General features: G+C 47.5%; 1 protein-coding gene across 1 annotated transcript; it reads right to left on the bottom strand.

Moving 5' to 3' along the window:
* Window positions 1-702: 702 nt before the first annotated feature.
* LOC103782469 (tyrosine-protein kinase receptor TYRO3-like) lies at window positions 703-17,259 on the bottom strand (the record flags this gene model as incomplete). The annotated part of the gene is made up of 7 exons (XM_008950240.1): window positions 17,078-17,259; window positions 14,701-14,801; window positions 10,657-10,827; window positions 7,723-7,809; window positions 3,849-3,964; window positions 1,229-1,406; window positions 703-845 (listed from the first exon to the last, which is right to left on the bottom strand). Coding segments are annotated over exons 1-7 (978 nt in total), but the record flags the coding sequence as incomplete, so codon positions are not given.
* Window positions 17,260-19,919: the final 2,660 nt, after the last annotated feature.

Genomic DNA, 19,919 nt, shown 5'->3' with positions numbered 1-19,919 from the left:
TGAAATGGGGCATGCAAAAAAAGGAAATAAGTCTCTTTTCCCTCTAGCTGTTCATTATTACAGGCTTGTTCCTCATTAATAAGTACTGCCTAAATACATATTAAAAAGCAAGAAACCATAAGAAAAGCTGTGGACTCCAAAGGCTGACAGATACCTGGGGTCAATGCGGAAGAACAAATGGAAGGCCTTCTACCCTGACAGGGACCTTTCAAATCCCCACAGATTGTCAATTAAACAAAAGAATCCACAACATTCTTTCTGTGCTTTAGTGCATAACTCATTAACCTGTTAAATAAACCTTTGCTTCTAGGATTTGGAAAGCCAAGTCCCAGTCACAGGAGAGAGAAAGCCCAGATCCTACACTGAGCTGCCTTTGGGACAGCACTAGAAAGAGGCAGAGCCAAACTGAATTCTCTCTCTATTGCCCTTGTTGTACATGGAATGGGGAAAAACTGGTCTATCCACAGATGCACATTCCAGTGAAGGAATTCTGAATATGCCAGAAAGGGAGAAATAGGCCTTAATCTTGAGGCCCAGCACAGAGGAGTTGTGGCCAATCAGAATAGATCCACATGAAAACAATGCCAGCAATCTAGGCCCCTCGTATGAGTAAGAGATGAGGGACCCTTATGCCTAGAAAGTTTCACATAAACATTCTCCAAGTCTGTGCCCAATGGCTCAGCACCACTTTTGATCTGTTACCTGCGTCACATTATCCTGGATCCACTCCAGCCTGTATCCCAGGACATTTTCTTTCAGCACATCTGGGGCCACATCATCCCACTCCAAAACCAAACCAGGATCTCTTTGGATAACATGGATATTTTGTGGGGTGCTGCTTGGAGCTGAAAGCAGAGGACAGACCACCATCACTCTGTGCAGGAAAATAAGGCATTACCCACACTGAAAATGGCTGCAGACACAGTTTCATCCTCTTTTGGATGGAACAGAGTATGAGGAGAGAGAACAACTTCTACAAGCCATAAGCACTATGCTTGTTTCAAGTGCAGAAGATAAGGTTGGTCAGCATCTCATTTCTTTCCAAGCCATCACTCTTAACCACACTTGACTGCATATTATCATCTTAGGAGACTCTCAAGAGTGGACAAGCAATCAGTCAGTGTAACAATTGCTGCATTTCAGAAAGAGCAAGCAGGAGTTCAGAGAAGTTATCACCATCTCCTTTTCACATTCAGAACCACTTTCCTCATCTTGGCTATTTGCTTACCAAGCTCCAGGGTCTGGAAGTAAACCCTGTCAGAGAAAGGGGAGCTGCCCATCTCATTGCTGCACTGCACACGGACACTGTAGTTGGTGGAATGCTTCAAGCCTTGCAGGCCATAGGCAAAGGGTGGCACTGGGGTGACTTCAGTGGAGATCTCCTGGCCTTCTGGTGACTCAGCTACCTGTGCCAGGAGTGAAACAGAGAAGACTGTTAGCATAAGCCACATGACTAACAGCTCCATAGGGATAAGAATTCATTTCATGGTTAGTTTAGGAATGTGTTAGAATAGCTATGTTACCAGTGGTTAAAATACTGAAAAGGGAGCTGTCAAAAAGACTCATGAGCCACACCTTTATTTGGTTTAAGAGAATATTCTACACTGGTGGCTTGGTTCAATTGAACTGTTTCACATTAAACTGAAAAAAAATTTCTTACCACTCCTGCAGCTTTTTTTTTTTTTCCCCAAATCTGAACTACTAAGCCATGTGAATGTTAATTTAATATATACACTTAACATAAGTCAAGATATCACTGTGTGCTTTTAATGCACAGACAGGGTCAATGGTCCTGCTTTCATACTGACAATAGAAATCACTGCATAGCTCCCTGGCTCAGCCTTTCTTCTCAAGTGCATATGAAATAGTGCAGCTGGGAACAGAAGCAAGGTGTACAGACAGAAGTGAAACACTCATGTGGACTTTATATTCTTTATCTAGCAGTCTTGCTCCCTTTCTCCCTCCCTTTCTGCTCATTCTCATGTGCACTTTTGGCCCACTGATTTATTTGGCTAACAAAAAGGAAGAATCTCAAGTTTCCTTAGTAGAAAAGCATATTGTTGTCATTATCAGTGTCATCCAAAGCAGGGAAAAAACCACCAGACTTTTGTGCAAACCCCTGTCAGTTTGATGATGAACTGTTTTGGATCAGGTCTGAAGAGTCAGTGCTCTCACATCTGCCCCCTTTCCACCCTGTTCCAAGGAACAGGACTTGTGTTTACAGCCTGTGAAGATGGTGATTCCCCAGAAGCAATCTGCCTGTCTCAACACGGTGCTCTTGGGGCACTTGCTGTAATCCCCAAGTGCCAGCAAACCACAGCCAAGTTTCAAATCCACCTTCTCTTTCAGGGAGGCTGTGAGTAGAAGTGTAATGGTGGGGAGCCAGGAGCACGTGCATTTTCACACAGAAATGTGGGTCAAGGTCTCCCACCACCCCTCTGAGTGTGGGAGAGGAGGAAGCACAGCTTTCTGCCAGTGCAGAGGGATTGCCAAGTTACCCAGCTCCCACATCCAGACGCGGGAACTTTGTCCTCCCCGAGCAGAACAGAAAAGGCTTAGAAAAGGGGTGAGACTGCTGAGTGGACAGAAACTGAGCTGCTCTCATTCAGCCTCTTTTCCACATGTCCCTTCCCCCCCTCCCCCTGCCGCTGCCAAAAGTGAGAGGGGGAACTCAAACCCCGGGGTGATTAGCATTGCAGCATGCAAGCCAGACAGAATAGGCTGTTCCAACTGCAGATAACTTGCATTGACAAAGAGTGGAAGAAAACCATTTTTGACCTCCTACAAGAACAGAAGCAAAAACAAAACAAGAACAGAAGCAGCAAAAAAAAACCCAGAGACCAGGGCCAGCTATGTTCAGGCATTCTTCCTGCCTCTGAATTAAAACAAGATGTTGGTTTCAAAGCATGAAATCTCTACTTTCCTGCCAAATAAAAAGAGGAGTGCAAGCAAATTAGCTGGGCTGCTTCTGTTGCTGCTGTCATCAGGTAGGGAAGGCACAGGGGCCCAACATTCATCCCTGGCAGATAAACCCATGGGGAATGTGCCTAGCTGTGCTTACACAGCCCACTTCAGGAATCTCTGTTTCTCTCCAACACTCAGTTACCAGCTGCTTGATCTGTTTTTCAGAGATGTTGAGTCCTCAGCACCCCATAGAGCTAAAGGATAGTATCACCCTTGATTTTTTGGGAAGAATTGGTCTTCGACAATGGAAAACCAATCAAGATTTAGAGGCAGGGCTTAAAATTACTCTGGAAAATGCAAATAGGCCTGAGTTTGTATCAAAAAGCCTCATCTATCATTCCCACCCTTCCTCTACCACATCCTACAGTTTGCAAGCTCCTCATCACTTGGGCTCACAGGTATGCCTGGATCCTGGGGTGTCCTCTGGCACCCCAAAACACAGGGCTGTGCAGGCATGGGAGCCACAGGCCACAGCACTGCACCTGAACAGGCTACCATGGGCCAGCTGCTCCAAGCCAGAAGGGCACATGAGCACCCTGCAGCTACTCAAGGGCATTTCCCAGCAAGTGATATGGCTTCATACAAGCTGCAATGTAACAGAGCCACCATGGAGCAACAGATGTGGTAACCTGAGAAGGAGAATGGGACCAGTCCCAAATTCTCAGCTGGATGCTTCGTGCTCAAAACTCCATGCCCTGCTCTTGGGCATCTATGTATGTCTTGAGCTGCATCCTGTTAGAGCTTCCATGTTTTAGAACTGTGGGATAAGAAGTCAAACACTGCTACAAAGTGCTTAGGAGAGTGAAAGAGGGTCCAAGCAATGTCATGGCTCAAGGGAGTCCCATCCATCATGCAGGGCAGAGGACAATCTAGAGGGGCCATACCTGAAGAGTGCAAGAATGGAGGGGTGAGTGGCCATCAAATCCTGGCACCCAGAGCACGCTGGCATTGCTGCTTGTCACTTGGCTTACAGTTACATTGAGAGGCGGGAGGGGCATGGCTAGAAAGGAAACAAAGAGACCTTTCAGTACATGCAGAAACCAGCAGGTATTCACATGGAAATGGCAGAGGCTTGAGGCTAAAAATTCGGCAAGGAAATCACTAAGAGAAACGGTATAATGTCCCAGCTTTAGAGAGCCTCCTGATTGTTGTCAATGAAACTATTATTTTAACACTGAACAAGCTTTTAGCATCTGTTCTGTACGAGTCCAGCAGAGCTCCCCAATGCATAAGGTTGATCTCTTTGACAGCAATGCCAGGGAGTGATGTTTACACCTTTGCTACTCAGTCCCCTTCCCTGCCCCCTCCATTACAACACATGACCCAGCTCTGGGCACACCACTGCCTGGGGACCTCCACTGTGAGCCAAATCAGGGCTTTCCAATCCTTCCTCCAGTTCTGCTCCAGCCCCTGAAACCAGCCCTGGCAGCACCCTTTGAAGGATGGTTTGGAAGGACTGGAAACTGGGTCCCCTTCAGGCCTGGGATGGATAAACTCAGAAGGCACTCTGGTTTGGGGAGGAGCATGCCTCGACTCTTTGTTGCATTAACCTGAGCTCTTTGGCTTCCCTTTTGGATCCTCAGTGCTTCTCTTTGCCTTCTCTTCTCCTCTCTTACTTCCCATTCTTCCCAATACACCCCTCACCATCTCTTTTTCACTCCTGAGCCTGTTTTTTAGTTAGGAACCTCACTCCTAAAAAAAAGAAAAATAATTACTGGCTTCATGCATGCTAACCTCTCCCCTGACCTTTATCTCATTCTTAAGAATCCCAGGAGTAACACTTTTCCTGAAGCCCCTCAACAAATTGCAGCTTCAGGAGCCCTCTTTCAAAAACCCAAGGTTCCCAGAAGAAGGCTCTGCCTGCAGACTGTATTTTCCATCACTCCTGAGCTGTATCCAATGGAAAGCAGCAGTGGAAAAATAATTGTAACCTAGGATTCCTCTGGGAATTGCAAAACAGGATCCTGCTCTTCCAGAGAGGACCCTTGTCTCTCACCGCACTGAGGACAACACCACTGCCTTTAGCATCTCCACAGGACCACCTTGGATGAAAAATGCATAGACCCAAGACCCTCCCACAGGTCCCTACAGGGGGTCTAGAGAGGAGAAAGGGGCAGGGAACAGATGATGCCACCGATTAACCCTGTAAAGCTTTTGTTTTCTGGTTAACTAGTTACCAGGCCCCAGGGCCAGGGGCTGCCACCCAGATAAGCACAGCTCTGCATGGCTGGGAGGTGGGGCAGCAGAGCACAGGCTGGGGGGAAGATGGGCCATTTCTCTGCCTTTCAGTGAAAGGTCTCTAAGTTAACTTAGATTTTTCTTCATCTTGGTTTCTTTCCCTTCTGATGTTGGGTATCCCAGTTGATAAACTGTTTGGGTGGGGAAAAAAAACAAAGCTCACTTGAAACACTGCCTTTAACTCAAAGTCTTTTGTAGACATGCTTGCAACTTTGGGGTTTAGCAACATGGGATTTTCAACACTGGATGGCAGAAACAAAGGAGGTACTGGCTATACCCCCAGTGAGAATAAGTAACCAGCTGCTAAAATATCCACTCTAACAGAGACAGGCTCCCAAGAGGGTTGGCTTGTAGCACCACCCCCTAACTGCAATTTGTAGCTGGGATAAGCTGCAGTTCCCCATCCTCCTTTGGAGAAAAAAAATAAACCAACCCTCTGGGTGGCTCTGAAAGATGAGAACACAACCCTAAATTCTGAACCACACACAGGAAGGAGAGCAAAGTCGGTGTGAAAACAGGACCTTGAGTGTTAACATAATGAGAGTTAACTTGCTCTGTGCTTGCAGAGTGGCTGGAACAAAGGGGCTTTGTACAGGGCTGGGGACTGTGGGCTACAATAACAGTAATTTTCTGCTTGGAGTACACCCAGCACATTGTGGGCACTACAGAGAATAGATAATGAACAACAACAGCAGCAAATAGGAAGAAATGTTAACAGTTTGTAAATGTCCCAGCAAAAATATTTGCCTCTAGCAACACAGAAGAAACAAATTGTTTAATAAATTGTAGAGAGACTTGAGAGCCCTCATTTGCAGATGGATCTGTGTAAGAGAGGAAGACCCTGATAATGCATGTATAGACAACTACTCCCAGGAGTAATTTAATTGAAGTCTAGATGTTCATAAGATCAAGGACTAAACAAACATCTGAGTCTGCTCCCGTTCCTGCTGTTGTCCTTGTTGGGAGCTTTGCTTTAATTTTAACAGGGGCTGTACTAAATCTTCAAGTTTTACAGTTCAGAAGAGCCTCAGTATTTCTCTAACTACTCTTTGAGACGTATCTTGGAGTTATTACAGTTCAGAGACTTAAAACTACAGCACTGGACTTGCTATTTGAAACCTGGTTTTTATCTCTAGGACACATCCTGGTGCTACATTTGCCAAACGACTTAGGCTTGCTCTTCCTCAGTTCTAAAAGGTGCAGATGTGTGCACATAAGTGTGTGAAGGTGATAGGTCCCTCCCAAAGAGCCTGTGTGGACACATTAGCTGCTGAATGACTGCTATGGAGAACTTGGACTAAATGTAATTGCTGGGAAATTCAAGAATTCTGAGGTCTTCACTGCATCATCTTATTAATGGTTAAAAAAATGATCTACCTTAGCATTAAAAAGAGCTTGTTTATGCTATTATTTCAAATTACAGCTTGATGAGTTTTTTTTTTTAAAAAACATAATAGCATTGTGAACTAAATTCCATCCCAGAATAAAATTATCTGTAGTAGATATGTACCACAATAATCCCCCTGTGTAGACAAGCCTTTGAGGCAACAACTCCAAACATCTTTAAATGAAGTTATAAATCTTGCTAGTCCAGCACACTGCATTCTTGGCATAGCAGTAACCACAATGTCCTGAAGAAAAATATACTAGCAGTAGATCTGCAGGTAGATTTTAAGCTACCCTTTAATGAACCTTGGCTAATACAACTCTGAGTTCTGATGCAGACATTAAAACTCGCTCTGATTTGTGCTGAGCAATGAGCTACCACTTGGAATAAATGATTTTTGTGACATGCCTCTCCTGGAACTGATAATCATGTCATTTAATGCACATTAAAGCATGACTAAAAATCCAAATGCAGAGGCATCTCAACATGAGGAGGAGGAGAACTGCTGATTGCTCTATTATCCCCCTTTCAGTCACCTGGAGGAACAGAAGAAACGTGCCAGCAACTTAGGAACTTCCAAATGGCAAGTGGACATGCAAAGGGTAACAATTACTTTTAAGGAGGAAAGAACTAAACAAGATAAAAAAAAAATAATCACTAAAACCAGTGTGGATGAGGAGATTTTACTGGCCACCAGTGATCACCTTCCTTGCCTTTTTTCCACACCTAAGGTGATACCAACAGAAGCAAGCATCAGTAATGGCCTCTTCAGCTCTAACAAGACCCATCTACCTCCAAGAAGGAAAGATTTCCCCAGCTACAGATTTCTATTCAGCTTCATCTCTTCCAAAGAACTTGACTGCTCCAACTCTCACCTTTTCAAGAAAAAAACCCCAACTGTTATTTGACATCACATTCCCACTCCTGAATCAGATGTGGTTTGTTTTTCACAGGCTGGGAGACAGCCCTGCATGGGACTGCTGTCAGAGGACAAAGTACTGCTTCACCTTCTGAGAGCTCCAACCTGCTCTGGTTGTTGGCAGCTTTGAGGCAATCTCTTACCTTAGAGAGCCCTACTTTCCCTCCCCAAGGAGCAACCCGAGTCCCTCACCCATCCTCTTGCTCTCTCTCACCTTTAATTTGAACAGTGGCTGTCCGAGATGAAGACAGTCCCTTTACGTTGTGAGCTTCGCAGGAGAAAACTGTGCTTTGATTAATACCTGGAGGTGAGCCAAGAAAAGGAAAGGAAACACAAACAGCTCTATAAACCAGCTTCAACCTTCAGAATTTCAATTATGTGAGACATCCGGCTCAAGCTGCACAGGCAGTTGGAGGGCTGAATGCCAATCAAAGGCACGTGGATCTCAATGTCATCAATGTGCTAAACATATTTCCCATGGAGAGCATGGCAATGGAGGAAAGCTTCCACAGGAGCCTCAGAAAGCATTGAAGAAGAAGGATGAATCTGGCAGAACAGCAGCTCAGTTAGTAGATGTCCACTTCTCACGTTCTGGTGACCACCTCTGGAGCAAGGATTGTGCTGAACCCTGGGCTTACACAACACTGTGGACCCTCAGCCTGCCACCTGAGCAGCAATCACCTTCTAACCAGGCTATAAACCCAGCTAAACTTCCAACCAGATGCTGCAGATTTCAAGCTAATGCCCACCTGTCCCTCACCTTGCATCAGACTTTTGAAGACAGGCAAAAAAGTGGGAATAAAATGCTGCTGCATCAGCACCCAGACACTTTCCAGGGGTGATAGGAGGACTATCATCTCTCTCTCTTTTCTGTAAGCATCCATCCAACTCACAGGGCCTGAACGTGGCATCATACTGATGACTGGCTGCTCCAAGATGCATTTAGGTGTGGCTAATTAATCAGAATTGAGACAGATCTGTGAAGCTGCCTGGAGAACTGTGTCCAGCTCATGTTTCCACTCAGCTTGGCCCTCAGTTGCCTTACAAGGGTCTCTATGAGAAAATTTAAGGATTGGTATACAGTTTAGGGGCTTACAGTTTAGGAGGGAAAAAGATTTCAGAGCTGTACAGAGCAGCTTGCACAGTGTCTTTATTCTTTGATTCATCTCCCCAGCCTGAGATTAACAGCACTGTGAAGAAGGGATAGTAGAAGAGAGACTGCTCTAAAAATCAAAGAGCAAAGTATTTTACCTTCCTCCACTCACCCCAATGAGCCAGAGGAAAGAGCTGCCAGCGGGCTGAAGGCCAGGCAACCGAGCAGCACCTGATGTGGCAGGCATGTCCCAAAGAGCTCCAACCACAGCCCTGCCCTGAGGAAAACAACACACCACAAACCAAGATCTCCTTGCTCTCTAGCACCATTGCCAGCACTGCTTTCCAAATACAACAACCCTTTTACCAAACCAACTGCATGCTGAACCTCCTAAATGTTCACTTTCTAGCCAGCACTTTATTATTCCCTTCTTCAGAATGTGATACTGAAGCCAGCCATGCTTGTTTTCTTACCAGCTGTCTTTTTTGACAGGCTTTAGCAATCTGACCATGCAACTTGTGTCCTGCTGCATTTTTTTTTCCTGTTGCAAAGATAAGACCTTCCCAATGGACATCAATAAAAACACAGAAAGGGGCAAAGAAAGGAGCTGGTGATGAATATATCTAATAGCAATTCATTTGGAGGATCACTAGGAGCAAATGCCTTTCTTCAGGCCTCCACACCACTGCCCCACAAAGACAAGTTTTGTGAGGCACCATGGGATGAGTTCAGTGAAGGAAGGGAGACTTTTTTAATTGTCTTTCCCCTCTCAACTACCATATTTTTCAGTTTCCATTTCAACAGACAGATTGTATCATAAGGGAGCAGTTTTCATTTCCAGTTTGGAACAGCACTGAGTGGCTATGTAAGAGAGGGAGCAGATAAAACCCTTGCAAATCACAAACCAGGTTTTGATTTGCATGTAAATTAGGTTCTAAGGGAAGGCTTAGTAGGACTGGATAGCTCAAAGGATGGCCAAAGAGGTATAGAAACTCCCCCCTGGGTGTAACTGCATTAACACTCATGCAGAGGCTCCAGAGATGACTCTTAGTTGTAAAACCTTTTCTTTCTATATAGCTAGTTCAACTTTGGCTCAGGGCTGCTGAGAATAATAGAACAGCAACAAAGAGGAGAAGAAAAAAGGCCCTTGGACAACTAATTAGAATTAAGTTACTTCTAGGAAGTAAGCAGTAGAATAGCTGTGGTCATGTCCTGGTAGAGATCCATCACCCTCCCCTGACTGTGGGCTGAAGAGAGGCCTGAACACCTATTGGCTCCTCAGTCCTTCCACTGACACTGCTGGGGAAGGGAGTCTTGCCCCCAGTGCACCCTGTGCCTGCTCTGGGGCAAGCCTTGGACTGAGGGTATCAACCAGCCCACTTCAGCACCAATGCCACCACTCTACAGGTGTCAAGCACAGGAGGTGGTCAGCAGTCCTTCCACTGACACTGCTGGGGAAGGGAGTCTTGCCCCCAGTGCACCCTGTGCCTGCTCTGGGGCAAGCCTTGGACTCTGAGGGAATCAACCAGCCCACTTCAGCACCAATGCCACCACTCTACAGGTGTCAAGCACAGGAGGTGGTCAGGTTTTAACCATGAGAGCATTCAGCAAGTGTACAAGAAAGATGGGGAGAAGAGAAAGAGGGAAGCAATGCATGATGTGCACAGAAGGAGGTGGCCTCTGTTACGTGTGAATGCTTGGACATTTTCAAGCCAAATGTCACCAACACAGTCACTTAAAATAACCATGAACACCCTCCACGAGGTAGAACAAAAGTGGGACCCAGAGCATCATCTGTCCAGTAGCACTTCCACCACAGGGCCAGTCCCACCCAAACTCTGTAAGAGCCTGTGTGCCTCATGCCCGCAGAAAATAGAGCAGCAATCACCCCTGGAGCTCATCTGGCTTTGTATGAGCTCATGAACATTCAGCCCTCAATGGACAAAGGTCATGCTCACACTATGTGGCTACCCAGTGTCACTAGGCATGACCAGAAGAGAGCTCTCCTCCTCTTCTGGTGCTCAAAGCAATCCCCTGCATTGGCAGCAGCCTTACCTGACACGTTTAAGATGGAGGGGGAGATGTCTGGAAGCCCCACTCTAGAGTCTCCCATCCACCATACAATTGTCACTGGTTCAGGGGGACCAACAGCAGCACAGGCCATATGAAATGGGGCATTAGGGGATACGGACACATCCTCAGGCTCCACAGTAAAGTAGGGCACACCTAGAAAAGCAACAGACAAGTGATAATAACTGGAGAGACTCCTTCTGTCTCTTGTTTATATCCATTAATACCAGTGCCCAGCACTGGACACCCATCTGCCCTGCCCCTATGCCTAGTCCCTCCAAGCCCTTCACAAGAACCAAGGGTCAGATGTGATGGCTCACCTCAGAAGACAAATGTCCACATACTCCCACTAGAAGAGGTCAGAGAGACAGGAGTGCTTACTTCCCAAAATGCCTTTGAAAAACCTCTTTCACTGAGTCTCCTTCAAGACTCCCCTCTGAAGCAACTTTTAGTGGCAGTGTTTGCTCAGTTTTTCATCTAAAGAGTCAACAGTCAACAGCTTAAGTGTCAGCAGACACCACTTTAGAAGATACCTAATCCAGCTGCAGATACTTCTTGCCATGCATGAAAAACTGGAGGTTGTGAATGCGTTGAACGAGTGGCTGTAACAAACCCCAAAATGAGGAAGGAATCCCCCAGTGAGAGCCTGGGATCATTTACAGAGCTCTCTCCACAGCTTAATTGGCTGGAGCCTCCTTCCAGCACGCTCCAACACCACGAGAAGCAGGCTGCCTTGGAGCGAGGGGTAATTGGTTTCAGAGCTGAAGGCTATCCACAGACACAGCCCTCCTCACAACTCCCCCTTTCCCACCATGGAAAGTCTCCTGCTTGGTACAACAGGCCTCAGATCACACCCACAGGGAGCAAAATGCAGCTGCAACACTGACCTACCTACCGTGGGTCATCTCTAAACAGCAACAGCCAATAACATGTTGGGGGATGTGGTTCCTCTTATGGAGGATGCCCAAACTCTTCTGGTTTCAGTGCTCCAAACCAATAACCCAAAATTCCCCAGCCACCAGCACCAGTCCTGACCCTGCAGGACAGTCAGTGGCTTCTGGTGGCTGGCAGAGGAGCTGAAGGTCCAGAGAAACCCAAGGTCCCTTTTATGCTCAAAGCTTTGGGCCTCAAGCACAGCCACTACCAACTGCATCTACAGCAAAATGAGGCACTCTCAGGAGGAAACTGTGTGTTCTGGAAACTGCCAACCTGTCACCTCCCTCACAGAAACAGAGGAACCACAATGCTGTGTATTCACATGCTTCAATGACACTGCCTGTCCCCGGGCAGAGATGACAGGCACGAGCAGCCCCAGTTGGTGTGGCAGATGCTGAGCACCTCCAACAGCAGGCAATTGATGTAGGCTTCTAAATCCCTGCTAAGGCACCTAACACTTGACATGTCCCCCACTCTCCAGCCAAAAGCTCTGTCCTCAGTCTTTCACTGACCCTCTAGTTGCTGTTTGGGTCTGTCAGGTGGCAGTTTCTTTGTGCTTTCCTTGTCTTCTTGCCACTCCCTTTAGAATGGTGAGTAAATGAACAAACTAAAACAGGCCTAAAAATAGGTCACTTGAGGAATGATGGTGCTTATCTGTGCAAAGGTCAATGCTCAGGACAGCTATATCCTTCACCATGATTCACTGCTGGGTTTTGTTTACATGTTTTACTTTGTTTTTATTGAGGTCATATGAATAAACTTCTCAGATAACAGCTATGACACCTCTACTTGCTTTTCCCTCTTTCTCCAAGGAAGCTTAGAAGGGAAAATACCACGGCTGCTTCTACCTGTGAGCAGGATTCCTGCCTCCTGCCCCTTCACCATGGCACCCAAGGTAACCTTTTTGGGAAGGTCCTGCCCAGCTCAGCAGGTTTTCTCACTTTGGGTGCAGCTAACCAGACCAGCAAGACCACAATTAAAAGCTCTCCTAGTTCAGGGAGTGCAGCTGACTCACCCAGCTCAGGAACTTGCACTGCCCCTGTACATGTTATCTGGGCACCTCACTGTCTGTGACACATTTAGCCTCCCAGTTCCTGGTACAACAGGTAAGTGCCAGCACCCTCCTCTCACAGATGCTCCGTGGAGGCACTGAGCAGCCAACAGGCAGGAAACCACTGGCAAAGCAAGGAACTGAGCCTGTCTAATCCCTCCTCCAAGCTGGGACCCAACCTACTAGGTTGGTTTTCTTTTCCTTACAGCTCCATTCTTAAACTGTGTTAACTCCCAGGGGTGTATCCATCCAGGTGTGGCTGGGGCTCTGACCATGGCCACAACAGGGGCTGGCAAACCCAGGAAGAGCCACACAGTCAGAGGTGTCATTGCAGAGGGAAAGTTCTGCAGGAAACATAATCCTTATTTAACACAGCCACACTGCACAGCGTGCCTCAGATTCTCTCTCCAGGCACTGAAGGCTATCATGTTCCCAGCAAGGCCAGAGCCTAGCTTCTAAACTAGAAAACATTTTCAAAATAGTTTTTTTTTTGTGTGTGTGTGAATTCTGAGGAATGTGTTACAAGTACAAACATTTTAGCTGTGTTACAAAGACAGATACCATTGCTGCCAACCCTTCCTGATGCAGACTACCCGAGTCAATGCAGGTAGGAGGCAGCACAGAAATCCAGTGGAGCTCACTGCAAGTTACATCACCAGCAGTCCACACTTGTTCTCTGTGCCACACTCAAGGGTGTCAGCACCTACCAAAGGCTGCAAATGGCCAGAGTAAAGCTCCTCTCTGTCAGAGAGCACAACAGTTGTTATCAAGACAGCAAACACTTTAGATAAAGCTGGTTTGCCCAGTGAAGAAATACAGGCAGAGATAACAGTGATGGTGGGACTGAGTTTCTGCATTCCCTGCTGTTTTCTTATGCTAACAGCTGATATTTTTAAAAATCCACCCATAACACTATTTGTTATTCTTTAATTTATTACACAACTCCCTTTCTACAAGGATTACATGCTCTGTTCAGGCTTAACCAGCTTCTGCTGTACTTGTTTTTCTCATGCAGGCGATAAGTTGCATTTTGTTTTAACTTACACTCCCACTCCAAGCTTTGACCTTCATCCTCAATACTCCTCCTTAGCTACCTGCAGCTGGTTTTTTTTTTTTACTTTAATTGCCTGTGCTATCCAGAAGGGCTCCTGTTTTTCAGATGGCTGAGCACACTGTCCTACCCAACCACTCCTTACCATGGCCAAGGAGCAAGCCCTTTGCTGTAAGACACCCAGATCACACCACCTCCCACAGTCCCCTCCCTCCTCCTCCTCTTTAAGACTGTCAGTTCAGCTCTGGCCCAGAATGTCACCAGTTACATCCAAAAAGCCACTTCTTGCTGCAAATGCACTGCTCCTGCCAACTTCCTCACCCAATATTAAGCCATCCTACAACCACTAGGTTCTGAGGATCTAACACAATCATGGCTCAAGGGAAATTGAACTAAACACAGTCAGAAACCACCAATCCACGCTGCCTTGGGCGACTTTTGGGCAACCATATAGAAATTACTCTTTATCAGACAAGACTGGACAAAGCAGTGCCACACAGAACAGTCATGGCTATGAAGTGCTGATGTACAGCACTTCTCCCAAAATCCAGAACTGGGCTGCAACTGCACCTTGTCCTCCAAGGCTTGTTTGGCTGATACACAGAAGCAGGCTGTGACCCTGCTTTGAGAAGTGGGTTGGGCCAGATGATCCTCACGGGCCCCTTTCAGCCTGAACTATCCCATCGTTCTATGAACTATTTAGAGATGAAAGCAACAATGGACTGAGGAGCTGGAAAGAAGCATAGGCACACAAAAGGATCTTGTTTCCTAATGGGCCAAAATAAAACCAGAAGGTAATGACCTGACAGCTCCCCTCCTTGAAGCTACTCTCCTGTTTCTGTTTTCTGCTCTGTAGTGATCCTCTGCAGCTAGCAGCAATGGTTCAGAGCTGAGAAGCCTGTCACTGGAGCAATCTGCTCTCACCACTTCCATCTAGAGCATGTTGGTGGGTCAGCCCTGAAAGGAAACCAGCACTACTCCTCCTCCTTACCTTCCACTATGAGCCACACTTGCTGTGATTCTTCCTTCTTCCCCCCGTTCTCAACCTGGCACCAGTACTTCCCAGAATCTGTCCGCTCGACGGATTTCAAGCTGAAAAAAGCCAAAAGCCATATGGATATTTTATGTGGATAAAGCACGTTTTTGCCCCAAAGGACCCTCCAGTGTTTGGCAAACCAGATGCACGGACAACACCCACGGAGAGGCAGCCAGCTCTGGGGAGGAGGCCGACAGCCAGCCAGCACAAAGCACGTGGCAGAACAGCACAGCTCTTCTCTAAAGTGGGTGGAGGGAACCCTCAGCAGAGCAGACAGCCTTCCTCTGGAATGTCCTCACAGAAAACCAGTCCCTGTGTCCTCTGAGGGCAAGGAAGAGGCTGGTCATCCCAATCCTGAACCATGATGCTAGCTAGCCTTCAAAAGCCACAGCTGGCCTGCAGTGTCTGAGCTAGCAGGAAACTCCAAACCACAAACCTTCCATGAGCCTGTTTTGCCTCAGTTAGGTGACAGGACTGGTGACAGTCTCATACAGGAACAGATGGGTCAGAAAAGGGCCCCCCCTCACCTCAACTGCACTGTGTTGTTCTTATCCCAAGAGTACCTCACACTGCAATACTCCTTGGGCCTCTCAACTTGTGTTTTTGGGGGGGGTTTTGCTGGCCTACACCAGCACAGGACCTTGCCCTGTAAACTCTTCTGTGTCCCCCCTTGCTCAGCAACAGCTCCCCTCCTGAGAAGTTGCATCCAAGCAAGGGAAGACAGCCATGGGGACCGAGCAGCATTCAAGTTGTAGACCTCCCAAAGTTGAGGAGAGAAATTCTGCTCCTTGCTCCACCACAGCAAATCCGTGGTATCCTCACTGCCATTAGCAGCACAAAGCTAACATGGTGAGTAAAGGCAGAGTTTGGTCCCAAAACAAGGTCTCAGCTTGTGTGACTCCAAGTGCCTGTCAACGTACAGTTGGCAAACGCCTGTTGGAGGTGCAACCATGCATCTGCTGCCATGCAGGGATCCTCAGCAGAGCTGATGCCCACCTTTCTAAGGCTAGCAGTCTGCCCTGGGGAAGACCAAGACCATCTCAGGAAGGAAGACAGAAAAAGGAGAGTGTTTGCTGAAATGCACCAAATGGACCCACTACAGCCTGATTTTCAGAGCTGTACCTTCAAATGGCATCAGCTGTCCTGCCCATCCAGCCGCATGTTCTGAAACACAGCCATCACAGCAGAGTCACAGGGGGTGGAGAAATGATCACTTGAGGAGAAGAAAGGAAAAAAAGAAGAAAAAGATACGGACACATCTAGGTTTAGCACCCTAACGTAGCCCTAGTGCTCCAGAAAAGATCTCAGTGGAGGAGAAACGAGGTGAAAAAGGAGATCAGACTGAGAGATTGGGAGGGGCAAAGAGTTACCTAGTGGAATTGCAGGGAGTAAGTGGTATAGTTTCAAGACAAACTTACTCCATGACATCATGTTATACAATTGTTTCAGTAGGCACAGATCTTTTTCCTATCAAAATGTTTCTTACAGACAAGCTTTAGCACAGACATGTTTAGCTGCTGGAATTGCAGACTCTGTGCAATGTCAATCCAAGAAACCTAACAGGAGATGAAGCTGGAGCTCAGGGAAGAGCGATTCTCAGTCACTCAACAGTTTTGAGCCCTCATGGTGACAATATGTTTGCTTGTACAAGCTCTCTTTATGCACAGAAAAAGCCAGAGCACAACCTTGGGTCTTGTTTAACTTCCAGAACTAGCTGAGATCCCTTTTCTGTTGAAATAAAGGCAGAGGTGCTTTGCAGAAAAGAGTTTTTGCACCTCTGAGCAGAGCAGGGCCAATTCCACACGGTGTACATGTATTAGGAAAGTCTCTGCAAAACGACTCGGGGATGACTCAGGTGACAAACACTCCTCCCTAAAGAAAGGAGGAAGCTGCAGTCCAGGGAGTCTCATTTCAATTAACAATCTTCACCCTCTAGGCAGGCTGACAGTTCAAGAGAGAGCAAGAGAACGGAACGAGTATAAGAGAGAAAACCTATTTATACAAGTCAGACCTTAGCCTTCCTGCTGCACAGCAGAACAAGATGAATAAATAAGGCACGAACACCCTCTCACCTCGAAGTCACGCCTCAAGCACCACAAGCATCAGCAAAGCACCTGTCACCACAGCAGTCAGGAAAGGAATACGGTTCTAGTGCTTAAAACCTCAGCCATCAGCAGCTTCAGTTCTGCTCAGTTATGTCCCTGCTATGTGCTCAGCTGCAGACCCAAGGACCCCGGCCCGCTGAGGGAGAGGCAGTTGCAAAGACAGAGCTGTCAGCAGAAAACTGTGCAATAGTTTCCATGATATTCTTCCTTCTCTGCATCTGTTGTACCTGAGGAAGCCGATCCAGTGTTCTTCATCTACTGGAATGTACACCTGGTCTACGCTTTGCACCACTGCTCCATCCTTGATCCACAACATCTCGGGATCTTCCATTCCCTCCAGGCTGCAATTTAGTTTCACGGGTTGACCCTGGGACACCTTTAATTTGATTGGAGATCCTGTAAATTTCATACCTAAAAGAAAAATACTACTCCGCCCCACCCCCAGAAGAAGGGGGGTTGGAGTACAGCAAGTTACTCCAGGTTGGTGCTCTGGAATCACACACCCTACCAGCACAGGCTGCAGAGGGGTCTGTTAGTCACAGCGCTGCTCTACGAGGTCTGCTAAGCGACAGTCAAAGGCAAAGCACTGAAAGCACAACTGCTGGAGAAAAGTGGTGGCTCAGCATGTGCACGGGGCTTTTTTCAACTCGTGGAACAGCAGGGTGAGCTTCTGCAGAGCAGAGCCAGGCAGAAATCGCCGGGTCAGTGATCCGGCAGCGCTTAAGCGCGTTTGCTCCACACCTCCCTCTTTTCCCCGGGCTTGAATTTCAGCTATGGTGCTCCTGTGCTGCTAAGAAATCATCGTGCTTGCTTCATTGTATGCATTTGCAAAGAGCTGGGATAGAGAAAGAATCAATTATGTCTCGTTAGTCAGCGTACGCTGTTCCTCTGCATCACAGAAAGCTCCTCTGCAATTTGCAAAGCCCAGGAAAGCAAAGCCTACTCCACAGCACACCTCCCCGAGGAGAGCTGCCTACAGAACACACAGGCCTGTCGTGCGACGTGGGGGAGTGCTCCGACGAGCCTCCCCGACCCTCCTGCCCAGCCAAAGGACCACCCTGAGCCCAGAGCCACGCAGCTGCGACCCCAGGCAGCAGCAGGGCCAGGGCTGGTGGAGCCGAGCCAGCAGCGATTAGCGCCTGGCCTGGAGCGCTGTTAGGCGTGTGGGTGGATGGGGAGCGTCTCCCTCCAGCAGCAGCAAGGATATGGAATGTGTTACCACGAGAGAACATGGAAGCCGACTATGTAAGTGCATTTAAGACAGAAAGGCATACAAAGGAGGAACCAGAGGATCAAAGGAGATCGTGGGAAAGCAGGAAGGTGGAAAAGAAATGTAAAGCTCGCTTTGCTAGGGAGAGTGGCCATTTCCTATGCAGTGGCACAGGACTGTCAGACCAGAACAGGTCTAACCTAGTTCAATATTACACCCTGGCAGTGGCCTTCACATCCTTCAGAGAAAAAAACAAAAAAACAACAAAACAAATCCATAACTCCATCACCCTTGCCCAGCCACGTATCACAGCACATCGCAGCTTCACCCAGCTCACTGGCTGGCCAGCTTCCCACAGGATGCCTCGCTAGCTTACAGAGCCAGGCAGGAACACACCAGTTGTGAGACCCAGAGCACTGTTAAGGAACCATCCTTGTTGCTCTCAAACTCTGTCACAGCCCTACTAGTGAACAAATCCAGAGATCTCTCACGTGCCTCTGCCCTTCTTGCCAAAGCACCACCCTCCCACAGCCACGAGGGCACCGCTCCAGCGGGCAGTGTGACCACAGAGGGGGGGCAGCAGGGTTCTGCCCGTTGGAAGAAGGGTGAGCCAGCACTGTGGGACCCACCAGCCCTCTGCCACTGCCTGCCAGTGCCCAGCAGAGCACCAGTGGTCCAGGAGCGATCCCAGAACGTGGGCAGAAGGACTTTATGCTTTTCCTGAAGGAGATCGTCCAGCCTGTTAACAGCTGGCTTCCCACACCCAGTCTTTTGCCTTTCTACCTGCTGTTCTTAATTCAGGAGATTCACAGAGAGCATTAGAAAACTGGCAAGATGATGATTTTAGTTTTGTTGCTCCAGCTTGTTTGCCAGGCTAAGGATTTAATCACCTTGGGTGAGGATGATCTAACCTCTCATTACTTAACTCATCTGTAACACAAATGACACGTCCCAGTGCACGCCAGAAAACATCCTCCCTTTCACCACCCACCACACCAGAACAAAACACCAAAGCTTCTTAGCAGCTCTCTCTGTTACAGAAAACTGCTGTAGCCAGGCTGCTGCTGAATGCACACAGACCGACAGACACTTTGACTGCAGGTGCCTTCATGGCAGAGCAAACTACTCTCCAGCTCTCCTCAGGCTGCCGGGCTGAAAGTATTAGCCTCAAATGGGACAAAGAAGAGTATTAGGAGACTCTTCCTGGTTTTCAGTTCCCATACAAATGAATGATGTCGAAAATCAATATACAAATGTCCACCCCAAGTTGTAATTCTCCACGTCACCCAAGTATAATGCCTCTATCAAGATCAACTGAAATGAAGAAATACAGATTGGAGATTTTCAATAAATTCACAGCTTTTTGACAAAAAAAATTCGGTTTTAGCTGCAGCATCTCTTCCTGCTGGTATCAGGAAGAAGCATATAGGAGGCCAATACGGATTTTAATTTCCACCTGCTCCTCCTTCTACTCTCCCACTCACGATTTCTCATCTGATAACATTCTTGCCAGCACAAGAAATCTCATCCAAATAGGTTCCTCCAAGACTACCTGGGAGAGCTGCAGGAGCACACAGCTAGGAAATAAAATTATATCTGGTATCCAGCAGCCACCTGACAGAACTGACAGCAAACAAACACACTAGCAGTCAAAATAGGTAACACGCTTGTTTGGTTTTTTAAACTTGCCACCCCAGAATATTTTGATTCCTAGGAACAGAAGCATGATTTTTTTGTGAAGTTATTTTTGGGAGCGGAGAGGGAGGAAGGGGTCCACTCGTGCACGCCGAGGGAAAGGCTGTGTGCCCCTCTGACGGTGCGCTGATGCGGGGAGCCAAGCCCGCAGCACAGCCCCTCCA

This window comes from Merops nubicus, unplaced genomic scaffold, assembly GCF_000691845.1.
Source record: "Merops nubicus isolate BGI_N331 unplaced genomic scaffold, ASM69184v1 scaffold4642, whole genome shotgun sequence".
In the NCBI taxonomy this organism is placed as follows: Eukaryota; Metazoa; Chordata; class Aves; order Coraciiformes; family Meropidae; genus Merops; species Merops nubicus.
This window is presented reverse-complemented; position numbering and strand designations above follow the sequence as displayed.